The sequence below is a fragment of the Ovis aries genome, chromosome 24, assembly GCF_016772045.2.
Source record: "Ovis aries strain OAR_USU_Benz2616 breed Rambouillet chromosome 24, ARS-UI_Ramb_v3.0, whole genome shotgun sequence".
Lineage (NCBI taxonomy): Eukaryota > Metazoa > Chordata > Mammalia > Artiodactyla > Bovidae > Ovis > Ovis aries.
In genome coordinates, this window is record NC_056077.1 from 28,082,265 (window position 1) to 28,107,258 (window position 24,994).

General features: G+C 37.2%; 2 protein-coding genes across 2 annotated transcripts; one reads left to right on the forward strand and one right to left on the reverse strand.

Annotated features, from left to right (window-relative positions):
* The first annotated feature begins 6,543 nt into the window (after nucleotides 1–6,543).
* Nucleotides 6,544–7,482, forward strand: LOC101107252 (olfactory receptor 7A5-like). Its single transcript, XM_004021236.4, has one exon. It carries the CDS (start codon nucleotides 6,544–6,546, stop codon nucleotides 7,480–7,482), a length of 939 nt encoding a protein of 312 aa, XP_004021285.2.
* A 798-nt stretch (nucleotides 7,483–8,280) lies between these two features.
* On the reverse strand, nucleotides 8,281–24,069 carry SEPTIN14 (septin 14). The gene is made up of 8 exons (XM_027961392.2): nucleotides 23,955–24,069; nucleotides 23,384–23,579; nucleotides 19,698–19,884; nucleotides 18,386–18,547; nucleotides 14,214–14,310; nucleotides 11,500–11,668; nucleotides 10,023–10,155; nucleotides 8,281–8,857 (listed from the first exon to the last, which is right to left on the reverse strand). Exons 1-8 carry the CDS (start codon nucleotides 24,043–24,045, stop codon nucleotides 8,678–8,680), a joined length of 1,215 nt encoding a protein of 404 aa, XP_027817193.1. The 5' UTR covers nucleotides 24,046–24,069; the 3' UTR covers nucleotides 8,281–8,677.
* Between the last annotated feature and the right edge of the window lie 925 nt (nucleotides 24,070–24,994).

The following is a 24,994-nucleotide window of genomic DNA, read 5'->3' on the forward strand; positions in this document are numbered from 1 at the left end:
CAGAGCTACATGGTTTAGAGATGCCCTCTGTGTGGGCTGCATGAGTCCTCCTGTTGTAGTGAGCTGTCCATTGTGGGCATGGCAGGTCTAGTTGGTTGTCAGGCTGTCTTGTGCCAAGGCTGCCAGCCACTGGTTGGTGGGGCTATGCCTCAGGGTAGTCTCATTCCTGCCTGCTAATGGGTAAGCCAAGTCTTGACATGATGGCTGCAGGGCTACTGTCAGCCTGCTGGTGGGTGTGGCTGGTCCTGAGTTTTTGGTGATTGGGGCCAGGTCTTGGGTGACCAGGGCTCAGGAGGGTCCTACAGCAGCTGGCCTCTGGTGGGTGGGGCTCCATCTCTGTTCTGCCTACTTGACTCACTGTAGTTCTTTCTTTATATCTTTAGCTGTAGAAGATCTTTTCTACTAGTCTAAAGGAATATTGTTGTTCTTGTTATCATGGAGATTGTTCTCATAGTTAGTTGCTTTGTAAATAGTTGCAGTTTTGGCGTACCCATGGAAGGAAATGAGGTCAGGGTCTTTAAACATCACCATCTTCAATTTGCCATCAAGAATTCCCAACTCCTGCCATAAATTTTCATAGTGCACTGGAAAGTCAAATCAATGCAATAAGACCTAAAAGTGAAATAGGTTTTATAAAAGTCTGGTGGTTCAGATGGTAAAGAATCTGCATGCAATGTGGGAGGCCCAGGTTTGATCCCTGGGCTGGGAAGATCCCCTGGAGAAGGAGATGGCAACCTACTCCAGTATTCTTGCTTGGAGAATTCCATGAGCAGAAGAGCCTGGCAAGCTACAGTCCATGGGACTGCAAAGAGGCAGACAAGACTGAAATACTAACACACATTATTAGTATAAAGTTGAATTTTGCAAATAATCTTAAAATCAAGAAAAAAAATCCTGAAAACTAACATGATACTTCAAAAATACAGAAATATCAGAAGTTTTCCTAATATATCAGATAATAGGGGAAATACCTTAATGGAAGTAAACCTAAAATATATCAAAATACTATTATCAGTAAATTAGCATAATCTACAAACTACAGGAAAGCTTATCCCAAAAGAGGCTGAGATACCTAAAGGCAAATTCTTGTTATTGGGATGGAATTCTGAATACAATAAATATGTCGATTGTTTGCAAATTAAATTTGAAGTTTAATCGAGTATTGGATAAACCCATAGTATTTTTCCTGCAACAAGGCTAGATGATTCTGAAGTTTGTTTGAAAGAGTAACCTGGCACCTGACATAAAACTATTGTAGACAGAAATAACATTTTTCCACTCATTATTTAAGCATTTTATGCAGATAGATATATAAAAATATGGCACAAAAAATAAAAATTTGACAGCATAAAAATTTTGAGCTTTTGAACTGTGGTGTTGGAGAAGACTCTTGAGAGTCCCTTGGACTGCAAGGAGATCCAGCCAGTCAATCCTAAAGGACATCAGTCTTGAATATTCATTGGAAGGACTGATGCTGAAGCTGAAACTCCAATACTCTGGCTACCTGATGCGAAGACCCTGGCGCTGGGAAAGATTGAAGGTGGGAGAAGGGGACGACAGAGGATGGGATGGTTGGATGGCATCACTGACTCAATGGACATGAGTTTGCGTAAACTCTGGGAGTTGGTGATGGACAGGGAAGCCTGGCGTGCTGCAGTCCATGGGTTGCAAAGAGTCAGACACGACTGAGTGACTGAACTGAACTGAATTGAACTGAATATCGTGGAATAGATGATCATTTATAATATGATCAAGGAAATATCTTTAAAAACTGAGCAAGATATAGTTCTAAAGATATAGTTACCATAGTTCTAAAATGACATACTTAAAATCAATCAATATTGTCATAAAGAAAACTTAAAAAGCAAGTAAATGTCCCTAAATGGGCAAGTATTTAAAGACCCATTTCCATTTGGTGGACTATTTTGATTTGCTGAGAATGATTGATGGAAAATGTATTAATACACTAGACATTTACATGAAAAATGTACATTAGACACTGAAGAGAGTCTATATTTAGACTGTAATAAGAAATTTCATTTTTATTAAATTTATGTAGGTAATATAATAAGATAAATGAAGTATAAACAATGATTACTGATAACAATGGTTATAAAATCTTTTAGTTGAAGGAACAGCAAAGGTCCAGATAACTGTTTAGAAATAACAATAATAATGTTTTGTGCAGAGAAACAATGAAGCTTTGTAATTTTTACATTTTTTGATCATTTTCAAATTTCTTGGTCAAAGCCTAGGGAGCTCAGCAGACTTTCTCCAACCCTTTGCTTTAGGTCTATAATGAGTTAACTACACTGAGATATAAAGGGGACCATCCTTATACCCTGCTCCCTACAGATCACATCTAAGGGAATAATCCTAAACTTGATTGGAAGACACACATTGAGATCCATAGCTAGTCCCAAGAGGCATGACTGCCAAAACAAAATCAACTTTTATTTAGCTCCTTAGCTTCTAGATAATTCTAGTCCTCAGAGAACAGAGTAACAATGTAACAATTTATTTAATGAGGCACAATGAGACTTTGATCCTGGAAACTTCCGAAGCTGTAATAGGTTTCTTTTTTGGTACATCTTTGGCAATTTGACTTAATCAGTGATAGAGGAAGCACAACTGTATCTTCCAGAGATCTCATGAGTGATTTTGTCTCCCTGCCCTTCCTGGGGGCAGAGCTTCTTTTAACAATTGTTCACAGGAGAAACGGAAAAGGAGTCAGTGTAAGTTGACTCTAGTGATACAACTTGGGAAGCCAGAGAATCCTTGTAAGTGCAGAAAAAAATGAGATAAATGAGCTATGGAAGGAGGATCCCTATTAATGGTATCAACTTTCAAGGTTCCTAACAGAGATAAAGAAATAAAAGTTCAGCAAAACCAAGACTTTCCAGTTTTAAGAACCTGGAAACAGTTTTAGCATCAACTGTGGCCTATTGTTTCTTAATATGGTTTATCTGCTTTGGCTTTTCGTTCAGTTGCATGGGCTGCCCCTTCCCTCCTCTCCCAAATTTTCTCCTGTTTATCTTCCATATCCACTTCAGCTTTCCCTTTTGTTTCTGTTTCTCTTATCTTCCACTATCAACAATTTCTATTCAAACTCTTTCATTCAGGAAATAATTAGCAAGGATTACTCTAAATTGAACATTTAACAGTGTTCTGGAATAAAGGAAGGGATAAGATGTTACTCCTTCCATCAAAGAGGGGACTAAGACCAAAAAACTAAAAGTAATATCCCATGATAAGGACTTCCCTACCAAATTGGGGTAAGGTTCATATACAGCCTAGATTTATGGTTTCTCTAGACAGTTTGAAAGATTAGACACCTGGAGGACCATATTCCCACTGGGCAAAAAGTAGCTGGAGCCAGACAGCTACCATCTCTTTAAAAGGGGCATATGGGGCTTCCCTGGTGGTCCAGCGGTTAAGACTCCACACTCCTAATGCAGGGGGCCTGGGTTCAATCCATGGTCAAGAAACTAGATCCCACATGACACCACTAAGAGTTCACATGCTGCAACTAAAAAAAAAAAAAGAAAAGAAAAGATCCTGCATGTCACCCCTAATACCCAGTACAGCCAGATAAATAAATATTTTTTTAAAAAAATCTCACAGTAGGCAAAACAGTGTTGACAGAGTGCAATAAAAACTGTTCAGCTCTGTTAGGGAGCAGGGGTGGGGGGCGGCAATAAAGACCTAGGGTAAATCAGAGTATGCACCCTGAGAAAAATGTTGGAATGAGTCTTGATGGAGGAATTGGAATTTTCAAGGTATGAGCTCTCCTGGCAGAAGAAATTGGGGTGTAAAAATGTGGAGTAATAATAAGTGAAAGAAGCCAGACACAAAAGGCTGCGTATTGTGTGGTTTTATTTACATGAAATATCCAGGATAGACAAATATGTAGAGACAGAAGGTAGATTAGTGGTTGCCAGAGATTAGAGGAAAGGTAAACGGTGAGTGACTGCTTGATGGGTACAAGGTTTTCTTTTAGGATAGCAAAAAATTTCTGGAACTAAATACTGGTGATGTTCATACAACACTGTGACTATACTAAGTGCCATGGAATTGTATACTTTCAAATGATCACAGTCGTGAATTTTATGTTATGTGAGTTTTATCACAATTTTTAAGAAGTGCATTGCATACTTACGATATGAAAAATAATCCTAAATGCTTGGAGAACAATGTGGGGGAGATAAAGAACAATAAAAGATGAAATTGGCTTGGCAAGACAAAAATCAGTAAATGCCCTGTTATACAATTAGGGTATTTCTAAATTTAATACAAAACACGTCCAATATCTGGAGAAAGGAAACTATGATACATGAGTAGGTTTACATTGTAGAAAGATCTCTCTGGGGCCAATGCAATAATTGTGCTGGAGACATGCTAGTCTCCTGGCATTTCAGAGGAAGAGATGATAGAGGGACCACAGAGATGGGACAGAAGTAGTGGGGAAGTAACTGAAATATCTGAGAGACACAGTGCAGAAGAATAAGCCAGTTCTTTCTGAATATTTGTTCATGGTGGGGAAACCAGACTTCAGAACCAGGGATGTTTCCATGTCTTGGCTGTTTCATTGCAGCACTGTTTACAAGAGCCAGAACACGGAAACAACCTAATGTCCATCGACAGATGAATGGATAAAGAAGATGTGGTGTGTATACACAATGGAATATTACTCAGCCCCTAAAAGGAATGAAATAGGACCATTGGTAGAGACGTGGATGGACCTAGAGTCTCATACAGAGTGAAGTAAGTCAGAAAGAGAGAAACAAACGCAGTGTATCAATGCATATATGTGGAATCTGGAAAAATGGTACAGATGCATTTATTTCCAAGGCAGGAATAGAGACACAGATGTCCAGAACAGACATGTAGACACAGGGGCAGAAGGGGAGGGTGGGACGAACTGGGAGATTAGGATTGACGTATATACACTGCCATGTGTAAAATAGATAGCTAGTGGGAACCTGGTATAAAGCACAGGAAGCTCGGCTGGCTTCTCTGTGATGACCTAGAGGGGTGGAATAAGGGGAGTGGGAGGGAGGTCCGAGAGGCAGGGTTAGGGTTAGGCTCATCTGGGTGGACTTATTTTAATCATAGCGTTCCTTATAAAGGAGGCAGAAGCTCAAAGAGACAGAAGACCATGAGATGATGGAAACAAGAGGTTGGAGTAATGTGAACAAAAGGATCAAAGAATCCAGACAGCCTCCAGAATCTGGAAAAGACAGACTCCACGATAAAGCCTCCAGAAGGAGCCAACCATGCCAACACCTTGACTTCAGCTCAGTGAAACTGATTTCAAAAGTATAGACTCTGGAACTGTAAGAAAATACACTGGTGTTGCTTTGTGTTAGCCACCTCAGTCATGTCTGACTCTTTGCGACCCCATGGACTGTAGCCCCCCAGGCTCCTCTGTCCATGGGATTTTCCAGGCAAGAATACTGGAGTGGGTTGCCATGCCCTCCTCCGGGGGCTCTTCCCAACTCACAGGTTGAACCCAGGTCTCTTGCTTTGCAGGCAGATTCTTTACTGATGAGCCACTGTTGCTTTAAGCAGCCAGTAAGCAGCAATTTGCCTACCTCGTAGCACTATGAGGATCAAATGAATTGACGAACAAGTTGGTTAGAACCATGGCTGCATTCTTAATAGCCATGAGTTTCATAAAAGTTTTCTTTAAAAAAAAAAAGATTTTTTTTTTTTTTTAAAATTTGGCTGTGCCAGGTCTTAGCTGCAGCATGTGGAATCTAGTTGCTTGACTAGGGATCAAACCTGGGCTTCCTGCACTGGGAGCACAGAGTTTTAGCCCCTGGTCCATCAGGGAAATCCCTAAGTTTTCTTATATAATTCTGCATTTCTAACAAGCTTTCCAGATGATGCTAATGCTGTGAGTACATGAGTGACAATGAAGAGCAAGGAGCTACATAATTCTATCTCAGAGAAATGGTAGAAATAACACTGGCTTTGAGGAATATAGCCGTTCGTTGAACGGCTAGTTTGCATGCTGAAGTGGGGACAGTGGCAGGAGATTGGCTACGTTTTTAATCCTCTGAACTTTTGGGCTATACTGACTCTGATCCATTAACAAAACATAGGAATGTATTTATATTATGTGTAAACTGTAATATTAACTGTATTTATATGATATGAGCAGAGAAGGCAATGGCACCCCACTCCAGTACTCTTGCCTGGAAAATCCCATGGACGGAGGAGCCTGGTAGGCTGCAGTCCATGGGGTCGCAGAGAGTCGGACACGACTGAGAGACTTCACTTTCACTTTTCACTTTCATGCATTGGAGAAGGAAATGGCAATCCACTCCAGTGTTCTTGCCTGGAGAATCCCAGGGACGGGGAAGCCTGGTGGGCTGCCATCTATGGGGTCGCACAGAGTCGGACATGACTGAAGCTACTTAGCAGCAGCAGCAGCAGCATATGATATGAGAAATATAATCAGTAGTAGTTCAATTGGTTGATAATGTTTATTTGTTTGTATTTTTTTATTGCCTCTTTCAAGACAGTCACACCTGCTATATGGAACAGGAAAATCACACACAGTTTTCAGGGTTTCTTCTCCTTGGACTGTCAGGTGAGGCAGAGTTGCAGCCTCTCCTCTTTTGGCTTTTCCTCTCCATGTACCTGATAACTATTGCTGGAAACCTGCTCATCATTCTGACCACCATCTATGACTCCCACCTCCACACACCCATGTACTTCTTCCTCTCCAATCTGTCTTTTTCAGACATCTGTTTCACCTCTACCACCATCCCAAAGATGCTGCTGAACCTCTACATCCAGAACAAAGACATCACCTATGAAGGCTGCCTCACTCAGCTGTATTTTTTCATCCTTTTTGCAGAACTGGACATTTTCCTCCTCTCTGCGATGGCCTATGACCGGTTCGTAGCCATCTGCCATCCACTGCGCTACACAATCAAGATGAACCCCCAGCTCTGTGGCTTGCTATTGCTGGCATCTTGGATATTGAGTGTCCTGGACTCTTTGCTACGCGTTTTGCTGGTGTTGCGGCTGTCCTTTTGTACTGACTTGGAGATCCCCCATTTCTTCTGTGAAATCAATCAGGTTATCCAACTTGCCTGTTCTGACAATCTTCTCAGTGTCATAGAGATGTATTTTGCCACTGTGCTCATGGGCATTATTCCCCTCTCTGGCATTGTTGTTTCTTATTCTCGGATTATCTCCTCCATACTGAGGATTACATCAGCAAGGGGGAAGTATAAGGCATTTTCCACCTGTGGGTCTCATCTTTCAGTCGTTTGCTTGTTTTATGGCACAGGTCTTGGGGTGTACCTCAGTTCTGCCACTACCCAAAATTCCAGAACCAGCGCAATAGCCTCTGTGATGTACACTGTGGTCACGCCAATGCTGAATCCATTTATTTACTCTCTGAGGAACAAGGACATAAAAGGGGCTCTGAAAAGTCTTGTCAGCACTCTCACTTTCAATGAGTGACAGGAGTGTTTACCTTGGGGCTGGAGAAGTTCCCATAAGCAGCCAAGAACAATATGGGCATCCAAAAAGCCTGATATTTTTGCTGTCTTCAGATGTCTTTTTTTTTTTCCTTTTTCTTTACCCCATGTCCCTTAAATCAATGATACCACGCTTTGTTTATTTTCTAACATTGCTTTTTTTTTTAACATTGCTTTGATGTATTGATATTTCTTTCTTCATGGTTTCTCAACTTTTTCAATATTTCAGGTTTTCCCTTTCCAACCTAAATCACAATATCCTGATGCCCTGAAAAAAATGCTGCCTTTGAAATGAAAGCAGCAAAAAAAATTACAACAGAAAAATTTTTTATTCTTTCAGGAATATGAGAAAAATTTCGGAGTAGATATACACAGACCCTCAAGGGTAGTACTTTTGCTGAATAAGTCACGGTGAAGTTCAGCCACACAATCAGATGAACTGACATTGTAAATGCAGAAAATTCAGGATATATATCAGAAGGAAACTCTGGAAATGGTTTTAAAAATCTACTTTATTTTCTAAAACTTTGATAACTTTAGTTTTAAGTAAATGTTAGTATGTAAGGCATAATATTATCATCCAAATGTTACTCTTGGTTTCCCATTATTCTCTGACTCTCTTTCACGTCTCAAGTTTTATTCCAATATTAGTTTTACAAGGTCTAACATAAAAGTATAAGAGTTATAATCAGAAACAGCATTTTATTTAATAAAAACTATTAAGAAATTCTTATCAGTAGAATTTTATAAGGAATATGAGCATAAGTATTCGCTTTTTGTAATACTGCATGCCAACAAATCCCCTACTTCTATTAGATATGAAATAATACATATACTTGGTCACCAGAGTCACAGGTAGGGCTATGGTAAGAGAATTTCCACAAATCAACACTTTTACACTGTGCTACATACATCTTTGATCTTCTCTCATTTTAGCAAATATTTATTGAGCACGAATTCTCGGCTACTCTAGTTCTAAACCCTGATGATAGAGCATCTAACAAGATGATCAAGGTATGTGTTCTCAAGGAGCTCACCTTCTAGGGAGAGGAAATACACAGCAAACAAATTTTAAAACTTAGCATAATTTCAATCAGAATTAAGTGCTATGAGGAAAATCTTACAGAAGGATGAGCGAGAGAGTGAAAGGGCTCTACCACACACAGAGTGGCAAAGGATTATTTCTTACGCTCTTTGTCCTTCTTTATACTGGTACACACCTGACTCTGCAAGGTTCCAGAGGAGGCCTTCATTTTATAAAATGCTAGGATTTCTTCTTCCAATTGTCTCCTCTCCTCTTCAAGTCTCGTTGTCTCCTCTTGTTGCATCTTCTTAAGATGTTCAAACTTGTCCTGTAGCTGTGAAACAAACCCGCAGTTGTGACTTAAAGCACCCTATGGGGGCACATCCCCAGGAACATGTTTCTTTTCTTTCTGATTATCAAACCTACCCTAATCATTAGAATAGCACTTGATCTTAATAGTAGTCTCAATAAGTATCTCTGCTGGAGTCATATGCTCGTAAATACATTTTCAGACCCGAGGGCAAATGAGCATCTACATACAAGGGCAAGAAGAATGACTGGAAAGGCTGGGGATGTGAGACTGTGGTACTTATAAACAATAGCAAAATCACTGAGAAAACTTTTTACTTAAATATGCTATATGTATACATATACATACATACAATGGAACATTACCCATTTAAAAAAAAGAAAAAGAGAGAGAGACCTTGCCTTTTGAGACAACATGAAAGGACCTGGAGGGTATTATGCTAAGTAAAATAAGTCAGAGGTAGATAATAGATAAGAAAGAGAAGGATAAACACCATATGATTTCACTTATACAGAGAATCTAAAGAAAACAATTCAAATGAATAAACATAACGGAACAGAAACACACTCACAGATACAGAGAACAAACTGGTGGTTGCCAGAGGAGAGGGATGAATGAAATAGGTGAAGAAGATTAAAGGATACAAACTTCCAGTTATAAAATAATAAGTCATGGGGATGTAATGTATGGCATACAGAATATAGTGAATAATATTGTAATAACTTTCTCTGCTGATAAATGGTGCATGCATGCATGCTAAGTCGCTTCAGTCGTGTCTGATTCTGTGTAACCCTCTGAACTATAGCCCGCCAGGCTCCTCTGTCCATGGGATTCTCCAGGCAAGAATATTGAGTGGGATGCCATGCCCTCCTCATCGACAGAGGTATTTAATATATAAAAATATTGACTCAATGTTGTATACCCAAAACTGATATAATATTGTGAGTCAATTTATACTTCAGTTTAAAAAAATTCAAAAAAGCTGATTGTCCAAATGCTCTAGGAAAAATAAGATTACAGGCAATCATTTTTTTAAAGGCTGCATCCAAAACTTACATGGTAAATAGCTACTTTTTGAAGAATAGAAAGTATCCTTTAACAAAATCATCTAAACTCTTGAGATGAAAACCCTCAATTTAATAGGACACCTAAACTCGAATATGGATTATATCAAACTAGCAGGACTTGCCTCTTTTTCAGCTTCTTTAAATGCTGTTTCTTTCTCCTTTACTCGCTGCATAAACTTCTGTTTCAGCTCTTCTTCTTCCTTCTGACATTGCTCCAAGAGCTCCTGCCTTTTGGCTTCATAGATCTCTTGAAAACTAAAAAGAGATGTGTGTGCTCTTATATTAAAATGTTAATATAAATAAACATATAAAAATATATATTGTATATTAATAATATGTAACATTGTATGGAAAAACCCAAATGAACTTTTTGGCCAACCCAATATAAACAACTCCTATAACTTGAAAACAAAATACCAAACAACCCAAATGAAATACAAGCAGAAGACCTAAATAAACATTTCTCCAAAAAAGATATACAGATAGCCATTAGGCACACGAAAAGATGCTCAGCATTTGGTGGCTCAGACGGTAAAGCATCTGTCTACAATGTGGGAGACCTGGGTTCAATCCCTGGGTCGGGAAGATCCGCTGGAGAAAGAAATGGCAATTCACTCCAGTGCTATTGCCTGGAAAATCCCATGGACAGAGGAGCTTGATAGGTTAGTCCATGGGGTCGCAAAGAGTCGAACATGACTGAGCAACTTCACTTTCACTTTCATTTCTAATTATTAGAGAAATGCAAATCAAAACTATAATGGGGTGCCACCTCACATCAGTCAGAAAGGCCATTATGAAAAAATCTACAAATAACAAATGCTGGAGAGGGTGTGAGCAAAAAAAACCAAAACTTCACTGCTGGTGGAAATGTAAAGTGGAAGAGCCACTATGGAAAACAGTATAGACACTCCCCCTAAAAACTGAAAATAGTGTTGCTATATGATCCAGCAATCCCATTCTTGGGCATATGCCAGAACAAAACTATAATTTAAAAAGATACCTGGACCCCTGTGCTCATAGCAGCACTATTCACAACAGCCAAGACACCGGAACAGATCTCTGAGTTCTACAGGAACCATGGCGCCTACCCAGGTGGAGGATGATAACTTCAGGCTGAGCACAAGCATATGGACCCCAGACTGGCTGTAACCAGAAGGCTGATGATTGAACACCATCTTGTTACCTCACCACCAACCAATAAGGGAAGAGTACACACCCTACAGTCCTCCCTCCCAAATTTTGCCTATAAAAAATTCTCTCTTTGGGATTAACATGGAGGGTTTCAGGACAAGTACATATTGTGTGTGCTTAATTGCTTAGTCATGTCCGTCCATGGGACTCTCCAGGCAAGAATAATGAAGTGGGTTGCCATGCCCTCCTCCAGGGACATGTACATATTGGAGGCATATAAATGAGCCCTTGCATTATGTTGCTCCTACTAACCCTCCATTGACGTCTGAAGATAATGAAAAACCACAAGATTCAGTTGGCCCAGAACATGAGAAGCAGAGCTATTCTCATTCCAAAATAATCACATCTCACGGTTGTAGGGGATTTCCAAGTCACCTCTCATCTTGTTCAAGAGAAATCTCCACTCACCTAACTGGCTGGTTATTTGGACCCATATCAGTAAATCCCATTACGTGAAGTCTGTTGCGCCTGTAACGTTCATAGTGCCAAGCGTGAGTCTGTTCTTTCAAGTCTTCCATATTTGTACAAAGAAGGATATCCCGGAGCTTAACAAAGTCACAGTGGTTTTCATTTTCCACTAGGCAGAAAAATAATAAAGCCACAAAGCTTATTATCAATCCTTATCACTCAATAAGTATTCTTGAATGAGCTTAGAGCATTCTGAATAATAGCTATAAATCTTTTAACCATGCAACTATGCTTACATGGTACATGTCAATTATAAGTATAGTTTACTTATAGACCAGGAAATTTGCTTTAAACTTATTAGCCAGAAACTAAATAGGAAACAGTGAAATAATATGTTACATTATATTAGCATATAGCATCAGTTCAGTTCAGTCGCTCAGTTGTGTCTGACTCTTTGGGACCCCATGGATTGCAGCATACCAGGCCTCTCTGTCCTTCACCATCTCCCGGAACTTGCTCAAACTCATGTCCATTGAATTGGTGATGCCATACAACCATCTCATCCTCTGTTGTCCCCTGTCCTCCTGCTTTCAATCTTTCCCAACATCAGGGTCTTTTCCAATGAGGAAAAGACTCTTCTCAATGAGTTGGCTCTTCTCATCACATAGCCAAAATATTGGAGCTTCAGCTTCAGCATTAGTCCTTCCAATGAATATTCAGGACTGATTTCCTTTAGAATTAACTGATTTGATCTCCTTGTAGTCCAAGGAACTCTTGAGAGTCCTCTCCAACACCACAATTTGAAAGCATCAATTCTTTGGCATTCAGTCTTCTTTATGGCCCAACTCTCACATCCATACATGACTAATGGAATGTATGGAATGTATACATAGCTTTGACTATATGGACTTTTGTCAGCAAAGTGATATCTCTGCTTTTTAATATGCTGTCTAGGTTGGTCATAGCTCTTCTTCCAAGGAGCAAGAGTCTTTCAATTTTGTGGTTTTGAAACTTATGTAGCATGCTGCTGCTAAGTCATTTCAGTCGTGTCCGACTCTGTGCGACCCCACAGACAGCAGCCCACCAGGCTCCCCTGTCCCTGGGATTCTCCAGGCAAGAACACTGGAGTGGGTTGCCATTTCTTTCTCCAATGCATGAAAGTGAAAAGTGAAAGTGAAGTTGCTCAGTCGTGTCCGACTCCCAGGGACCCCATGGACTGCCGCCCACCAGAATCCTCCGTCCATGGGATTTTCCAGGTAAGAGTACTGGAGTGGGTTGCCATTGCCTTCTCCTTATATAGCATAAGTTTTTTTAAATAATTTAGTATTTTTCAAATGAACTGATGAACTGATGCTATATACTAATATAATGTAACATATTATTTCACTGTTTCCTATTTAGTCTCTGGTTAACAAACTTAAAGCAAATTTCCTGGTCTATAAATAAACTATAAATGATCTTCTTTTAAAGAAGATAATTTCACTAAACTAAGTAATTTAATTAAATTCTGCTAACTTAAAGGCCTTAACAATTGTACATGATGTAGTTATTAAATCATATTTGTATACCATATGTATGAGAATGAATTAGTCACTTTTCAAAATCACTCAATAAATCCACATGGCCCTCTCCTGTGCCTGTCATATCCAAAAGACTGATCACAATATTTTGGTTATTGGGTATGATATTGTAACCAAATATAATATTCATTAAAATATGTTGTCTTTATGTACACTTAATAAATTGAAAAATTTATAATACATTAATTGAAAATAACATTTGGAACATTATCTCTACAGATAAAGAGAATCCAGTCCTCAATAATTAGTATCACAAGTATATGAATCAGACAATAAATGACTGTTATGACAATATTCTAATTTATCATGATGCTATATAACTAATATAAATGTCTCCTACTGCTGCTAAGTCACTTCAGTCATATCCGACTCTGTGCAACCCCATAGACGGCAGCCCAGCAGGCTCCCCCGTCCCTGGGATTCTCCAGGCAAGAACACTGGAGTGGGTTGCCATTTCCTTCTCCAATGCATGAAAGTGAAAAGTGAAAGTGAAGTCTCTCAGTCATGTCTAACCCTCAGCGACCCCATGGACTGCAGCCTTCCAGGCTCCTCCGTCCATGAGATTTTCCAGGCAAGAGTACTGGAGTGGGATGCCATTGCCTTCTCTGAATATAAATGTCTAGGTATAATTTATCCAAAAATAAATTATATTACTTTATTTTTGAAATAGTTTACCATCCCTTTTACTAGTAACCACTTAAAAGTGCTTTATGAATTGGGTAGCAATGAACTTTTATAACATGTTTCAAGTACCAATATTTATGCTTCCATATTGTTCAAAGTTCTTTTGTTCAAAGAACTTTTCAGCATTCTGAATATGATGGTTTAGCACCACAGAGATAATCTGCATATGGCAGACTGAGGTAAATGAGAAGGTTCTGCTCAGTTTCTGAATTTAAAATCCCCATGAGAATAAATTATAGTCAAAATAATCACTATCTCAAATGAAACAGAATCTGTGCTCCTTATCAGTAACTGTTAATTTGCTGTTTAATGAGAGTTACCGATATTGATTCAAGTTAAAATATTTTGTGTTATATATTTATAGTTATATTTTACATAATTTTAAAATTATATGTATTTAAGCATAATCACTCCAGAGCAAGCCTTCTTATGGAGGTTTGTTATGCTTACCTTGTAAAATTCCCCAGGGGTACTGACGTCCTCTGACTGTCCTTTTTCCAACTTTCACTTCATCCGTACTTCCTACTACAGCAAAAGGTAAGAGGCTCTAGAAAGTAAAAATGAATTTCATCATATTTTCTTATACCAATATGACTTACTCTGCTACTCTTATTTCTGTTATGGAAATAACAGAGACAAGAATACATAATAAGTTTATTCAAACAAGTGATTTATCCTGCCTCAGATTTTATGACTTAGCATTAAATACGTGCAGATTAATTTCTGCAAGTATTTGTGTGAGATCCCACTTCTATTTAACATAATATTAGAAGTCTAAGCCACAGCAGTCAGACAACAAAAATAAATAAAAGGTATCCAAGTTGGAAGGGAAAAAGTAAAACCGCCAGTATTTGCCAATGATATGATACTATATACAGAAAACTTTAAGTCTCTACCAAAAAAATCACTAAAAATGAAAAATGAATTCAATAAAGTTGAAGAATAAAGGTTAACACACAAATTTCTACATGTTGCTTTTCTATTTACTAATAACGAACTATCAAAAAGAGAAATCAAGAAAACAATCCATTTAAAATTGCATCAAAATGAATAAAATACCTAGAATTTGGCTTAAAAGACAAGATGAAAAACCAATATTCTGAAAAATATCAGACACTAATGAAGGATATGAAGATGACACAAATTAGTGAAAAAACATACCATGTTCATGGATTGGAAGAATTAATAAAGTTAAAATGTTCATACTATTCAGAGTAATCTACAGATTTAATGTAATCCCTATCAAAACACACATGACATTTTCCATAAAACTAATGGAATTGTTACATAATACAAAATAAAATTGTATGGTATTGCAAAAGAGCTCAGATAGCCAAAGCAATCTTGAGGAAAAAAGAATAAAACTGTAAGTATCACACTTTTAATTTCAGACTATACTATAAAACTACAGTAACAACATAGTATGGTACTAGCACAAAGAGACACACAGATCAGTGGAACAGAACAGAGAACCCAGAAATAAAATTACACACACATGGCCAATTAATCTACGACAACAGAGGGGAAAATGTACGATGGGAAAAGACAGTCTCTCTTCAATAAGTGGTGCTGGGATAACTACATGATAACTACCCAGTTAATATGTAAAGGAATGAAGTTTGAATTTTTCTCATAAGATATACAAAGATAAATACAAAATGAGTTAAAGACCTAAATGTAAGACCAGAAACCATGAAACTCCTAAAAGAAAACTCTAGGCAGAACACTGACATAAGTGGTCACAATAGTTTTTAGATCTTTCTTCTCAGGCAAAAGATACAAAAGCAAAACTAAACAAATGGGACCTAATTTAACTCAAAACCTTTCGCACAGTAAAAGAAACTGTCAAAAAATGAAAAGTCAACCTACGGAATGGAAGAAAATATTTGGAAATGACATGTCTAATTAGGAGTTACTACCTAAAATATATGAACAGCTCATACAACTCAATATCAAAGCAAACAACCCATTTTTTAAAAAGGGCAGGTCTTCCCTGGTGGTCCAGTGGTAAAGAATCTTCCCGCCAATGCAAGGGATAGGGTTGACTCCTGGTCAAGGAAGACCCCACATGCCACGGAGCAACAAAGCCCCTTGTGCCACAACTACTGAAGCACCTCGAGCTCATTGGCTGCAACATGAAGATCCAGCACGGCCAACAGAGAAATATATAAATAATTTTTTTTTTAAATTATAATGCAGCTTTTCAGGAAAGGCTACTGTTTTGCGCTTTGGCACCAGCATTTCATTTGGGATTTCAAATAACTTGATTTGAGGAGAGAAGAGCCTCACCTGACTTCTTTGAGATTAACACAATGCTTTGGGGTCCTTTGTTTGGCAGGGAGATTAGTAAAATGAGTAATGCATTATTTAGAAGATAAGCCTGGGCAATTATGAGATCTATATGCACAATATTTAACCCAGGAATTGCACCTTAAAAACAAGCAGAGAAATAGTGTTCTGTTGCCAAAGTGCCTTTCGAAATGTATAGGGAATTCCAGAGACACTTGGGTGCAGGCAGGTCTGGGGACAGTATAACAGTGACCTAGAAGACCCAAGAGACCTGTTCAGGTTTCCTATCAGGTGAAAACTTGATGTAATGACACTAATATTGGCTTCTTTACCATTCTCAAGTAAAAGTAGAAAGCAGCTGCCCATAACAATCTACATGTCTTAATAAAGAAATCCATGTCAGTACTCACAAACTATAATAAAGATGACTATACACACAAAAAAAACACCACAGTGCAATAGCAACTCATATCCATTAAGATAAGCTATCATTTAAAAAAGAATAGAAAATAACAAGTGTTGGTATGAACGTGGATAAACTGGAAACCTTGTGCACTTTTTGTGGGAATGCAAAAATAAGTGAAGCCACTATGGAAAAAAGTATGGCGGTTCCTCAAGAAATTAAACCTACAATTATCATACAAGCCAGCAACTCCACTTCTTGGCACAGACAAGAATTGGCCCAAGGGAATTGAAAGCAGAGACTCAAAGAAATATTTTTACGGGTAGGAAAGGACAAATATTATATTGACAAATATTATATAAGGACAAATATTATATTATAATTCTATCTACTAGAAGTACTTTGAGTAGTCAAATTCATAAAGTTGATGGAAGGAATGACAGAGAATTATTATTTATTGCAGAGCCTCAGTTTTTCAAGATGAAGAAAGTTCTGTGGATATAGTTGGTGGCGATGATAGTAACTATACTATGAACAGATAATGCCACTCAACTGTGAACTTCGAAAAGATTTAGGCTGGGGACTTCCCTGGCATTCCAGTGGTTAAGACTTTGCCTTCGAAAGCAGGGGTTGCAAGTTTGACCCCAGGTCATGGAGCTAAGATCCCACATGCCTCACAGCCCAAAAAAACCAAAACATAAAACAGAACCGTAACAAATTCAGTAATGACTTCATAAAACCATAACAAATTCAGTAAAGACTTTTTAAATGGTCCACATTAAAAACATTAAAAAAATTTTTAATTAAAAAAAATTAAAAGTTTAAGTTGGTAAACTTCATTCAATGTATATTTTACCACAATTTTAAAACCTCTAAGAAGGAAACATAAGAAAATCTTTATTACCTTGGATTTGACAAAACAGTCTTAGAAATGACATCAAAAGCACAAGTAACAACTAAAATAAATAAATTAGACTTCATCAATATTTTTTAAAAGCTCATGTTTCAAAGGACACCAGAAATAAAACGAAAGAATGACTAATAGATTAGGGGGAAATAATTGCAAATCATATATCTCATAAGCAACTGGTATCTGGAATACATAAAGAGCTCTAACAACTCAATTATAAAAAAAAAAAGAGCTCATTTAAAAATGCACAAAGGATCTGAGTAAATTTTTCCCCTGAGAAGACATACTAAGAGCCAATTAAAGCATGAAAAGACCAAATACTATATAATTCCATTCATATGATATCCAGAACAGAAGGATCTGAAGAGAAAGATGTTGATTAGTGGTTTCCTAGGGCTGGTGGAGAGGAAGGCTGACAGGCAGTAGGGGAGAAAAGCTAAAGAGTATGGGGCTTCTTTTTGAGATAATATTTCTATTTCTATTATATAATGAAAATGTTCTCAGTTTGGTTGTGGAGGTGGTTGCACACATTGTGAACAGACTAAAAATCATTAAATTGTATACTTTCATGGGTGAGTCATATGGTACGTGAACTATATCTTTCTAAAAGGATTTTTTAAAGAATAAAATGCTTCTTAAAATAATTGATTCTCAGCAAATATTTTTCAAAATCAAGAAAAAGAACCATTTTCCCACACTGGATTTTGGGGAAATATACCGTATTTATAGCCTCTTTGCCAGATAAAAGTGACAGTATATCACTAACATTGTTGTTCAGCTGCTAAGTCATGTCCGACTCTTTCCCTTCACTAGCTCCCGGAGTTTGCTCAAATTCATGTTTACTGAGTCAGTGATGCCATCCAATCATCTCACCCTCTGTTGCCCCCTTCTCTTGCCCTCAATCTTTCCCACCATCAGGGTGTTTTCCAATTTCTTCTGTATTGCTAATAAGGTTACTTATAAATTATATTTTCATTCCCCCCGTCAAATAGAATTGAGATTCAATAGTTAGAGGCTTACATTCATCGAGGAGTTCATGTGACTGCTAGTTTCATCATCTGTTTGGAACTGATATATCTGGATGCCATTACTAATCAATTCATTCATTATCTTACACTTAAATGTCTGTAAATCACTTTTAGAAATTGCATCTGCTTTGGCAATCACTGGTATAATGTTCACCTATTAAGAAAGAAAAAAAGAAAAACTCACCATTGAGAATTAATTATTAAATGTTATTTTTACAGTGAAAACCTCACAATATCTGACAACACGTTTTTGTAACCAAATAACCCCTAGCTTCATGACTTCTTCATAAAATTGCTTTCCAAAATCATCAGTATTTTTGAAGATTAAACTTTAATCAGAAATCAGGTTTAGAAGGCTCAGTTTTTTCTCTTCTCAAATTTTCTTACACTTCCAATGCATCTGGGTTTGGTAAAATGTAAGTAGCAAAATGAAGTGTGATCAATTTAATTTCTTATTCAATTGAGTATTAAATGTCAGAAGAGACTTTACATCAACATTGTAGAACAGATCAACTTTTTCCTTCTACTTATCATTCATTTGCATCATCTAAGGCCATTAAAATAGCATTAACCCAGTTCCACCAGTGTCCTCATAAAAACGGGAAACTTGGACACACAGAGACATCACATGTGTGTACAAACAAAAGATCATGTGAGATGACAGTGAGAAAGTGGCCATCTACTTCCTGAACTGAGAGGTTTCAGAAAAAAAAAAAACTTGGTGACACTTTCTGGAACTGTAAGAAAATAAATGTCTATTGTTTAAACCACTTTCTATTGTTAAATCACTAAGTGACATTTTGTAATGGTATCTGTAGAAAACTAACACAAATGCTTTAAAGATTAACAGAAAAAATGATATATATGTGAAGTCACTCAGTTGTGTCTGACTCTTTGTGACCCCATGGACTGTAGCCTGCTAGGCTCCTCCATCCACAGAATTTTCCAGGTAAGGATACTAGAGTGGGTTGTCATTTCCTGCTCCAGGGGATCTTCCCAACCCAGGAATCGAAGCTGGTCTTCCACACTGAAGGCAGACTCTTTACCATCTGAGCCACTGGGGAAGTCAAGTTCTTGTGTGCAAATGCCTTCAAGATCTGCACTGTTTCTTAGGTTCAGGAGTTGTGGCACACGGGCTTAGTTACCCCATGGCATATGGGATCTTCCCGGACTAGAAATCAAATCCATGTCCTCTGCACCCACAGATGGATTCTTAACTACTGGACCACTAGGGAAGTTCAAGATTTGTATTGTTTCAAAATAAGTATCAAATCTTGATAGGCTGATGGATTTACCAAACGCACCTTGCTGTCAATGTTCTTCATGGTTAATATATCAAGAGACTTCAGAGAATGTCCTGTAGGTGAAATGAAGTAAAGGCACACATGGACGCGGGAATCATGGTAGTCACCTAAGGAACGTTTAATTTTCAATTCTTCTTGAAGATAGGACTCAAACTGAGCATCTAGGTAGTCAACAATTGGCTGGTAGCTGGGAAAAAAAAAGATTATTCAAACATTTAACATAACAGATTAATATCATCTGACATCTGTGATTTTATCATTTACTATATAGTGAATATGTGCACTCACTAGCTTGCCACAGCAATTAAAATATTCATAACATGTCCTTACAAAGATAACAATTATAAACCAATAAGAAGGCCCATTATTGGACTTGACTGGTGGTACAGTGGTGAAGAATCTGCTTACCAATGCAGGAGACAAGGGTTAGATTCCTGATCAAGGGAGATTCCACACGCTGAGGGTCAGCTAACCTTGTGCACTGGTGAGCCCACACTCTAGGGCCAGGGTTCTGCAACTATTGAGTCCGAGTGTTGTGACTACTGAGCCCACATGCCTAGAGCCCATGCTCCACCACAAGAGAAGCCACCACCACAAGAAGCCTGTGACCCACAAGGAAGAGTAACCCCCACTTGTCACAACTAGTGAAAGCCCATGAGCAGCAAGGAAGATACTGCACAGTCAAAAATGAATAATTTTGTAAGGACCCACTATTTACAGAAAAGGCAAAATGCTCTCTCAGTTCAATGAAGCCCCAATTAGAATCCAAGTGTTTTGTATGTATACATATATATAAGTGCAAAGAACCAAGAATGCTCAAGACATACTGGAAAAAAAAATGAAGAAGATATATTCTTCCTATATTAGGACTTACTGTGAAGCTGAACTAATTACTACAGCATGGTATCAGCACAAAGATAAACTGACTAAACCACAAGATAATTTTTGGATGTGATACAACTGTTCAAGGTCCCAGCTGAGGTGGTGGGTATACAGCTCAATGCATTCTTAAGTGTAAGTCAGACACTATAAAACTCTCAGAGGAAAACATAGGCAGAACACTCTTTGACAGAAATTGCAGCAAGATCTTTTTAGACCCACCAACTAAAGTAATGAAAATAAACAAAGAGGACCTAATTAAACTTAAAAACTTTTGCACAGCGAAGGAAACCATAAACAAGACGAAAAAATAGAACTCTCAGAATGGGAGAAAATATTTGCAAATGAAGCATCTGACAAGGGGTCAATCTCCAAAACATGCAAACAGCTCATGTAACTCAATATCAAAACAACAAACGACCCAATCAAAAAATGGGTGGAAGAACTAAGTAAACATTTCTCCAAAGAATACATACAGATGATCAAAAACACATGAAAAGATGCTCAGCATCACTAATTATTAGAGAAATGCAAATCAATGAGGTATCACCTTACACCGGTCAGAATGGCCATCATTTAAAAATCTATAAGCAATGAATTCTGGATAGGGTGTGGAAAAAAGGGAATCCCCTTATACTGTTGGAGGGAATGTAAATTGATACAGCCAGTATGGAGAATAGTATGGAGGTTGCTTTAAAAATCTAAAAATAGAACTACCATATGACCCAACAATCCCACTCCTGGGCATATACCCAGAGAAAACCATAATTCCAAAAGATACACGCACCCCAGTGTTCACTGCAGCACTATATACAATAGTCAAGACATGGAAGCCACCTAAATGTTCATCAACAGAGGAATGGGTAAAGATGTGCCATATATATATATAATGGAACATTACTCAGCCATAAAAAGAAACAAATTGTGCCAATTGCAGAGGAGTGGATGGACCTAGAGACTGTCATACAGTGAAGTAAGTCAGAAAGAGAAAAACAAATATTGTGTATTAACACATATATTTGGAATCTAGAAAAATGGTACAGATGAATTTATTTGCAAATCAGAAATAGAGACACAGACATAGAGAACAAATATATGGACACCAAGGGGGGAAATGGAGGGGTGGGATGAACTGGGAGATTGAGATGGACATATATACACTGCTATGTCTAAAATGGATAACTAATGAGAACCTACTGTCTAGCACAGGGAACCCTCTTCAGTGCTCTGTGGTGACCTAAATAGGAAGGAAATCCAGAAAAGAGGGGGTGTATATACGCGTTGGAGTAGGAAATGGCAATCCACTCCAGTATTCTTGCCTGGAAAATTCCATGAACAGAGGAACCTGGTGGGCTGCCCGTCCATGGATCGGAAAGAGTCAGACATGACTGAGCAAATGAGCACACAGCACATGGATGTGTGTGGCTGATTCACTTTGCTGCACAATAGACACAAAGGCATCGTTGTAAAACAGCTACACTCCAATAAAATTTCTTTTAAAAAGTCAAGGACAAAAAGTAAATTTTGCCAGCAGCAACAGAAAAGCAACTCATCACATATAAGGGAGCCCCCATAAGACAATGAGCCAATTTCTCAGCATAAAATTGGCAGGCTAGAAAAGAACGGGATAATATAGTCAAAGTGATATAAAGAAAAAAACCTACCAACTGCCTTTTAGAAATGAAAGAAAAAAAAAATGCTTCCCAGACAAATCAATACTGAGGAAGTTCATCACCACTAAATTTGCCTTAAAAGAAATGCCACTAGATCTACCTGAAAAGAAACGCTAAGGGGAGTTATTCAGGTTGAAGCAAGTGGACTCGTTATAGTAACACAAAAGCACACAGGAGTATAAAACTCAATGGTAGAGGTCAATAAAGGTAAATATAGACAAATAGGGAATATTGTAACACTATAATGAAAAAGGTATGTTAATCACTTTTACCTGTAACATCGAAGTAAAAAGAAAAAAGTATAAATAAAATCTTTTAATGGATGAATAACATAAAAATATGAAGTTTGATATCAAAAGTGAAGAACACGTAAAACTGTAAAATTGTGCAAGTGATTGAAGTTGTTATAAGCTTAAATAAACTGTTATAAAATGCTTTATATAAACCTCATGATAACCACAAAGAAAGTGCCTATAAAAGATACATAAAAGAAAAAGAGAAAGGAAGAAAACACATCACTACAAAAATCAACAAAATACAAAGAAACTAAAAAGAGGAAATGAGCAACAAGGGAACTACAAGATAGAAAACATATGGCAAAATAATAATAGTAAGTCATTCCTTGTGAATAATTACTCACATGTATTACTATATACTATAGAGTATATACTATATATAATTATTTGAAAAGAATGAAAAGTGAAAGTCGCATCTGACTCTTTGAGACCCTGAATTCTCCAGGCCGGAATACTGACGTGAGTTGCCTTTCCCTTCTCCAGGGGATCTTCCCAACCCAGGAATCAAACCGAGGTCTCCTGTATTATAGGCAGATTTTTTAACAGCTGAGCTACCAGGGAAGCCCATTTGAAAGGAGTAAACTCCCCGATCAAAAGACAAAGAGTGGCTGAATGGATTAAAAAAAAAAATCCAACTACATGCCATCTATAATAAACCCACTTTATTATTTTTTAATTGAAGTATAGTTGATTTATAGTGTTGTTCTAATTTCCACTATACAGCAAAGTGATTCAATTTTACATATATTCTAGAAGAATATTACTTTTTAATATATGGAGAAAAAAAGCAAATTCCTTGAAATAATAACTTTTAAAATTAAAATAAGAAAACACCCACCTGGCTTCCTTGTTTATTTGATCACCATAGCCCACTGTTTTCACAACAGTTAATTTCAACTGAACATTGTTTTCCTGGAGTTCATATGTCTGAATTTTAAGTCCAACACTTGAGTAAAAATGTGAAGATTTTTTGTCTTTCAAATTAGTATTGAACAGTGTGTCAATCAAAGTTGATTTTCCAATTCCAGTTTCCCCTGTATGGAAACAGATACATCATAGGGGCAAAAGATATCTGTGAAATGACACCCTGTCCCCTCCCTAGTATGGTCCCCTCCCTAGAATGGTCCCAAATACTTCAAAGACTAGAATATCCTTGAAATATATATGACACTTCTGACTCCATCCATCATTAACATAATACGGAAAGATAAAATACACAAAGGTATATTAGATTTTGAAGAGCACTGAAACACTTAGAGAAAAAATGTCGAACTAACACTGCTAAGAAAATGCAAACCAATACAAATACAAAGACATAGTCTTAAAGAAACAGCACCAGTGTTATGCCGCTTAAAATAATTTGAAATGAACAATTAAGAAATAATTCATGGGAGGGGTTTGGCACTTACCCACACAAAGAATATTAAAAACGAATCCCTGCTGAACAGATCTGTCCACCAGCTGATGAGCCAAACAATCGAAACCAAAATGGCCATGCATATTTAAGCAACGTATATTATCTTCTTTTTGCTTAAAGAAAAAAACAATATCTTGATTAGATAGAAGATATCACTTGACAATGACTATATTAATATGTCAAAGAAATGGAAATGATTATTTGAGAAATGATATCATTTCATATGATCATTCAAATGATTAAATATCTTTTGATTATCATACTTCAGACAAAATGCAAATGAAGTAAATTTATAAGAAGAGAGATCACAACCAGAAATATAGATTTTTGTCATTATTTTTATAAATAATGACTATCTCTGTTCACACACAAATAGACTATGTTTCCAAGTTTAAAAGTAGGAAATTAAAGACATACCACAAGAAAGCCCAGTATGTTACTCTACAATAATAAATTATTTTTGTGGAAAAAAGAAAACAACATTGTTTCATTCTATTTCAGTTTGGTAATATATTCAGGAGATCCAGTATATGTTAATACATGCAAGGAAATCAAACTGTATTTGAATTTTTAAAAAAGTAACTAAAAACTTTGACTTCATATTTGTGATATGCCTCTGAGAACTTGTGTTGTATCAAGTTGTTAAAGGAATCCACAAACCTAGAAACTCAGAAATCCATTAATAATGTATTTATTATACTTTATTATACATAAATTTACCAACTGATTATTTTTAAAAGTGGAAAATAATTCAAAGAAGGCTTATTAATCTATACTAGTCTCAGCCCTGGAAATCTGTCTCCCAAACAACTAGAAATTTTCACAAATGCTTTATGCAGAAAAGTGTTTGCTGTAGCTCTCTAACATCTAAATATATGACTCCTTGTAATAGAATATCCAAGTAAATGATAATATATTTATTCACATACACACTGGGGCATTCTTCAGTCATTACAGATATTTATAAAAATGCTTTAATAAATTGAAAAATACATGAAACTCTTTAAAGAGTAAAATATAAAATTGTGTGTA

Excerpts from the sequence above, each read along its gene's own strand:
- LOC101107252 (XM_004021236.4), top strand. The coding sequence starts at position 6,544 with ATGGAACAGGAAAATCACACACAGTTTTCAGGGTTTCTTCTCCTTGGA.
- SEPTIN14 (XM_027961392.2), bottom strand. The coding sequence starts at position 24,045 with ATGCATGGCCATTTTGGTTTCGATTGTTTGGCTCATCAGCTGGTGGAC. Across the intron at positions 23,580-23,954 it reads TTTTAATATTCTTTGTGTGG|GGGAAACTGGAATTGGAAAA; the intron begins GTAAGTGCCAAA and ends GTTTCCATACAG. Across the intron at positions 18,548-19,697 it reads TGAAGAACATTGACAGCAAG|GTGAACATTATACCAGTGAT; the intron begins GTGCGTTTGGTA and ends CTTTCTTAATAG.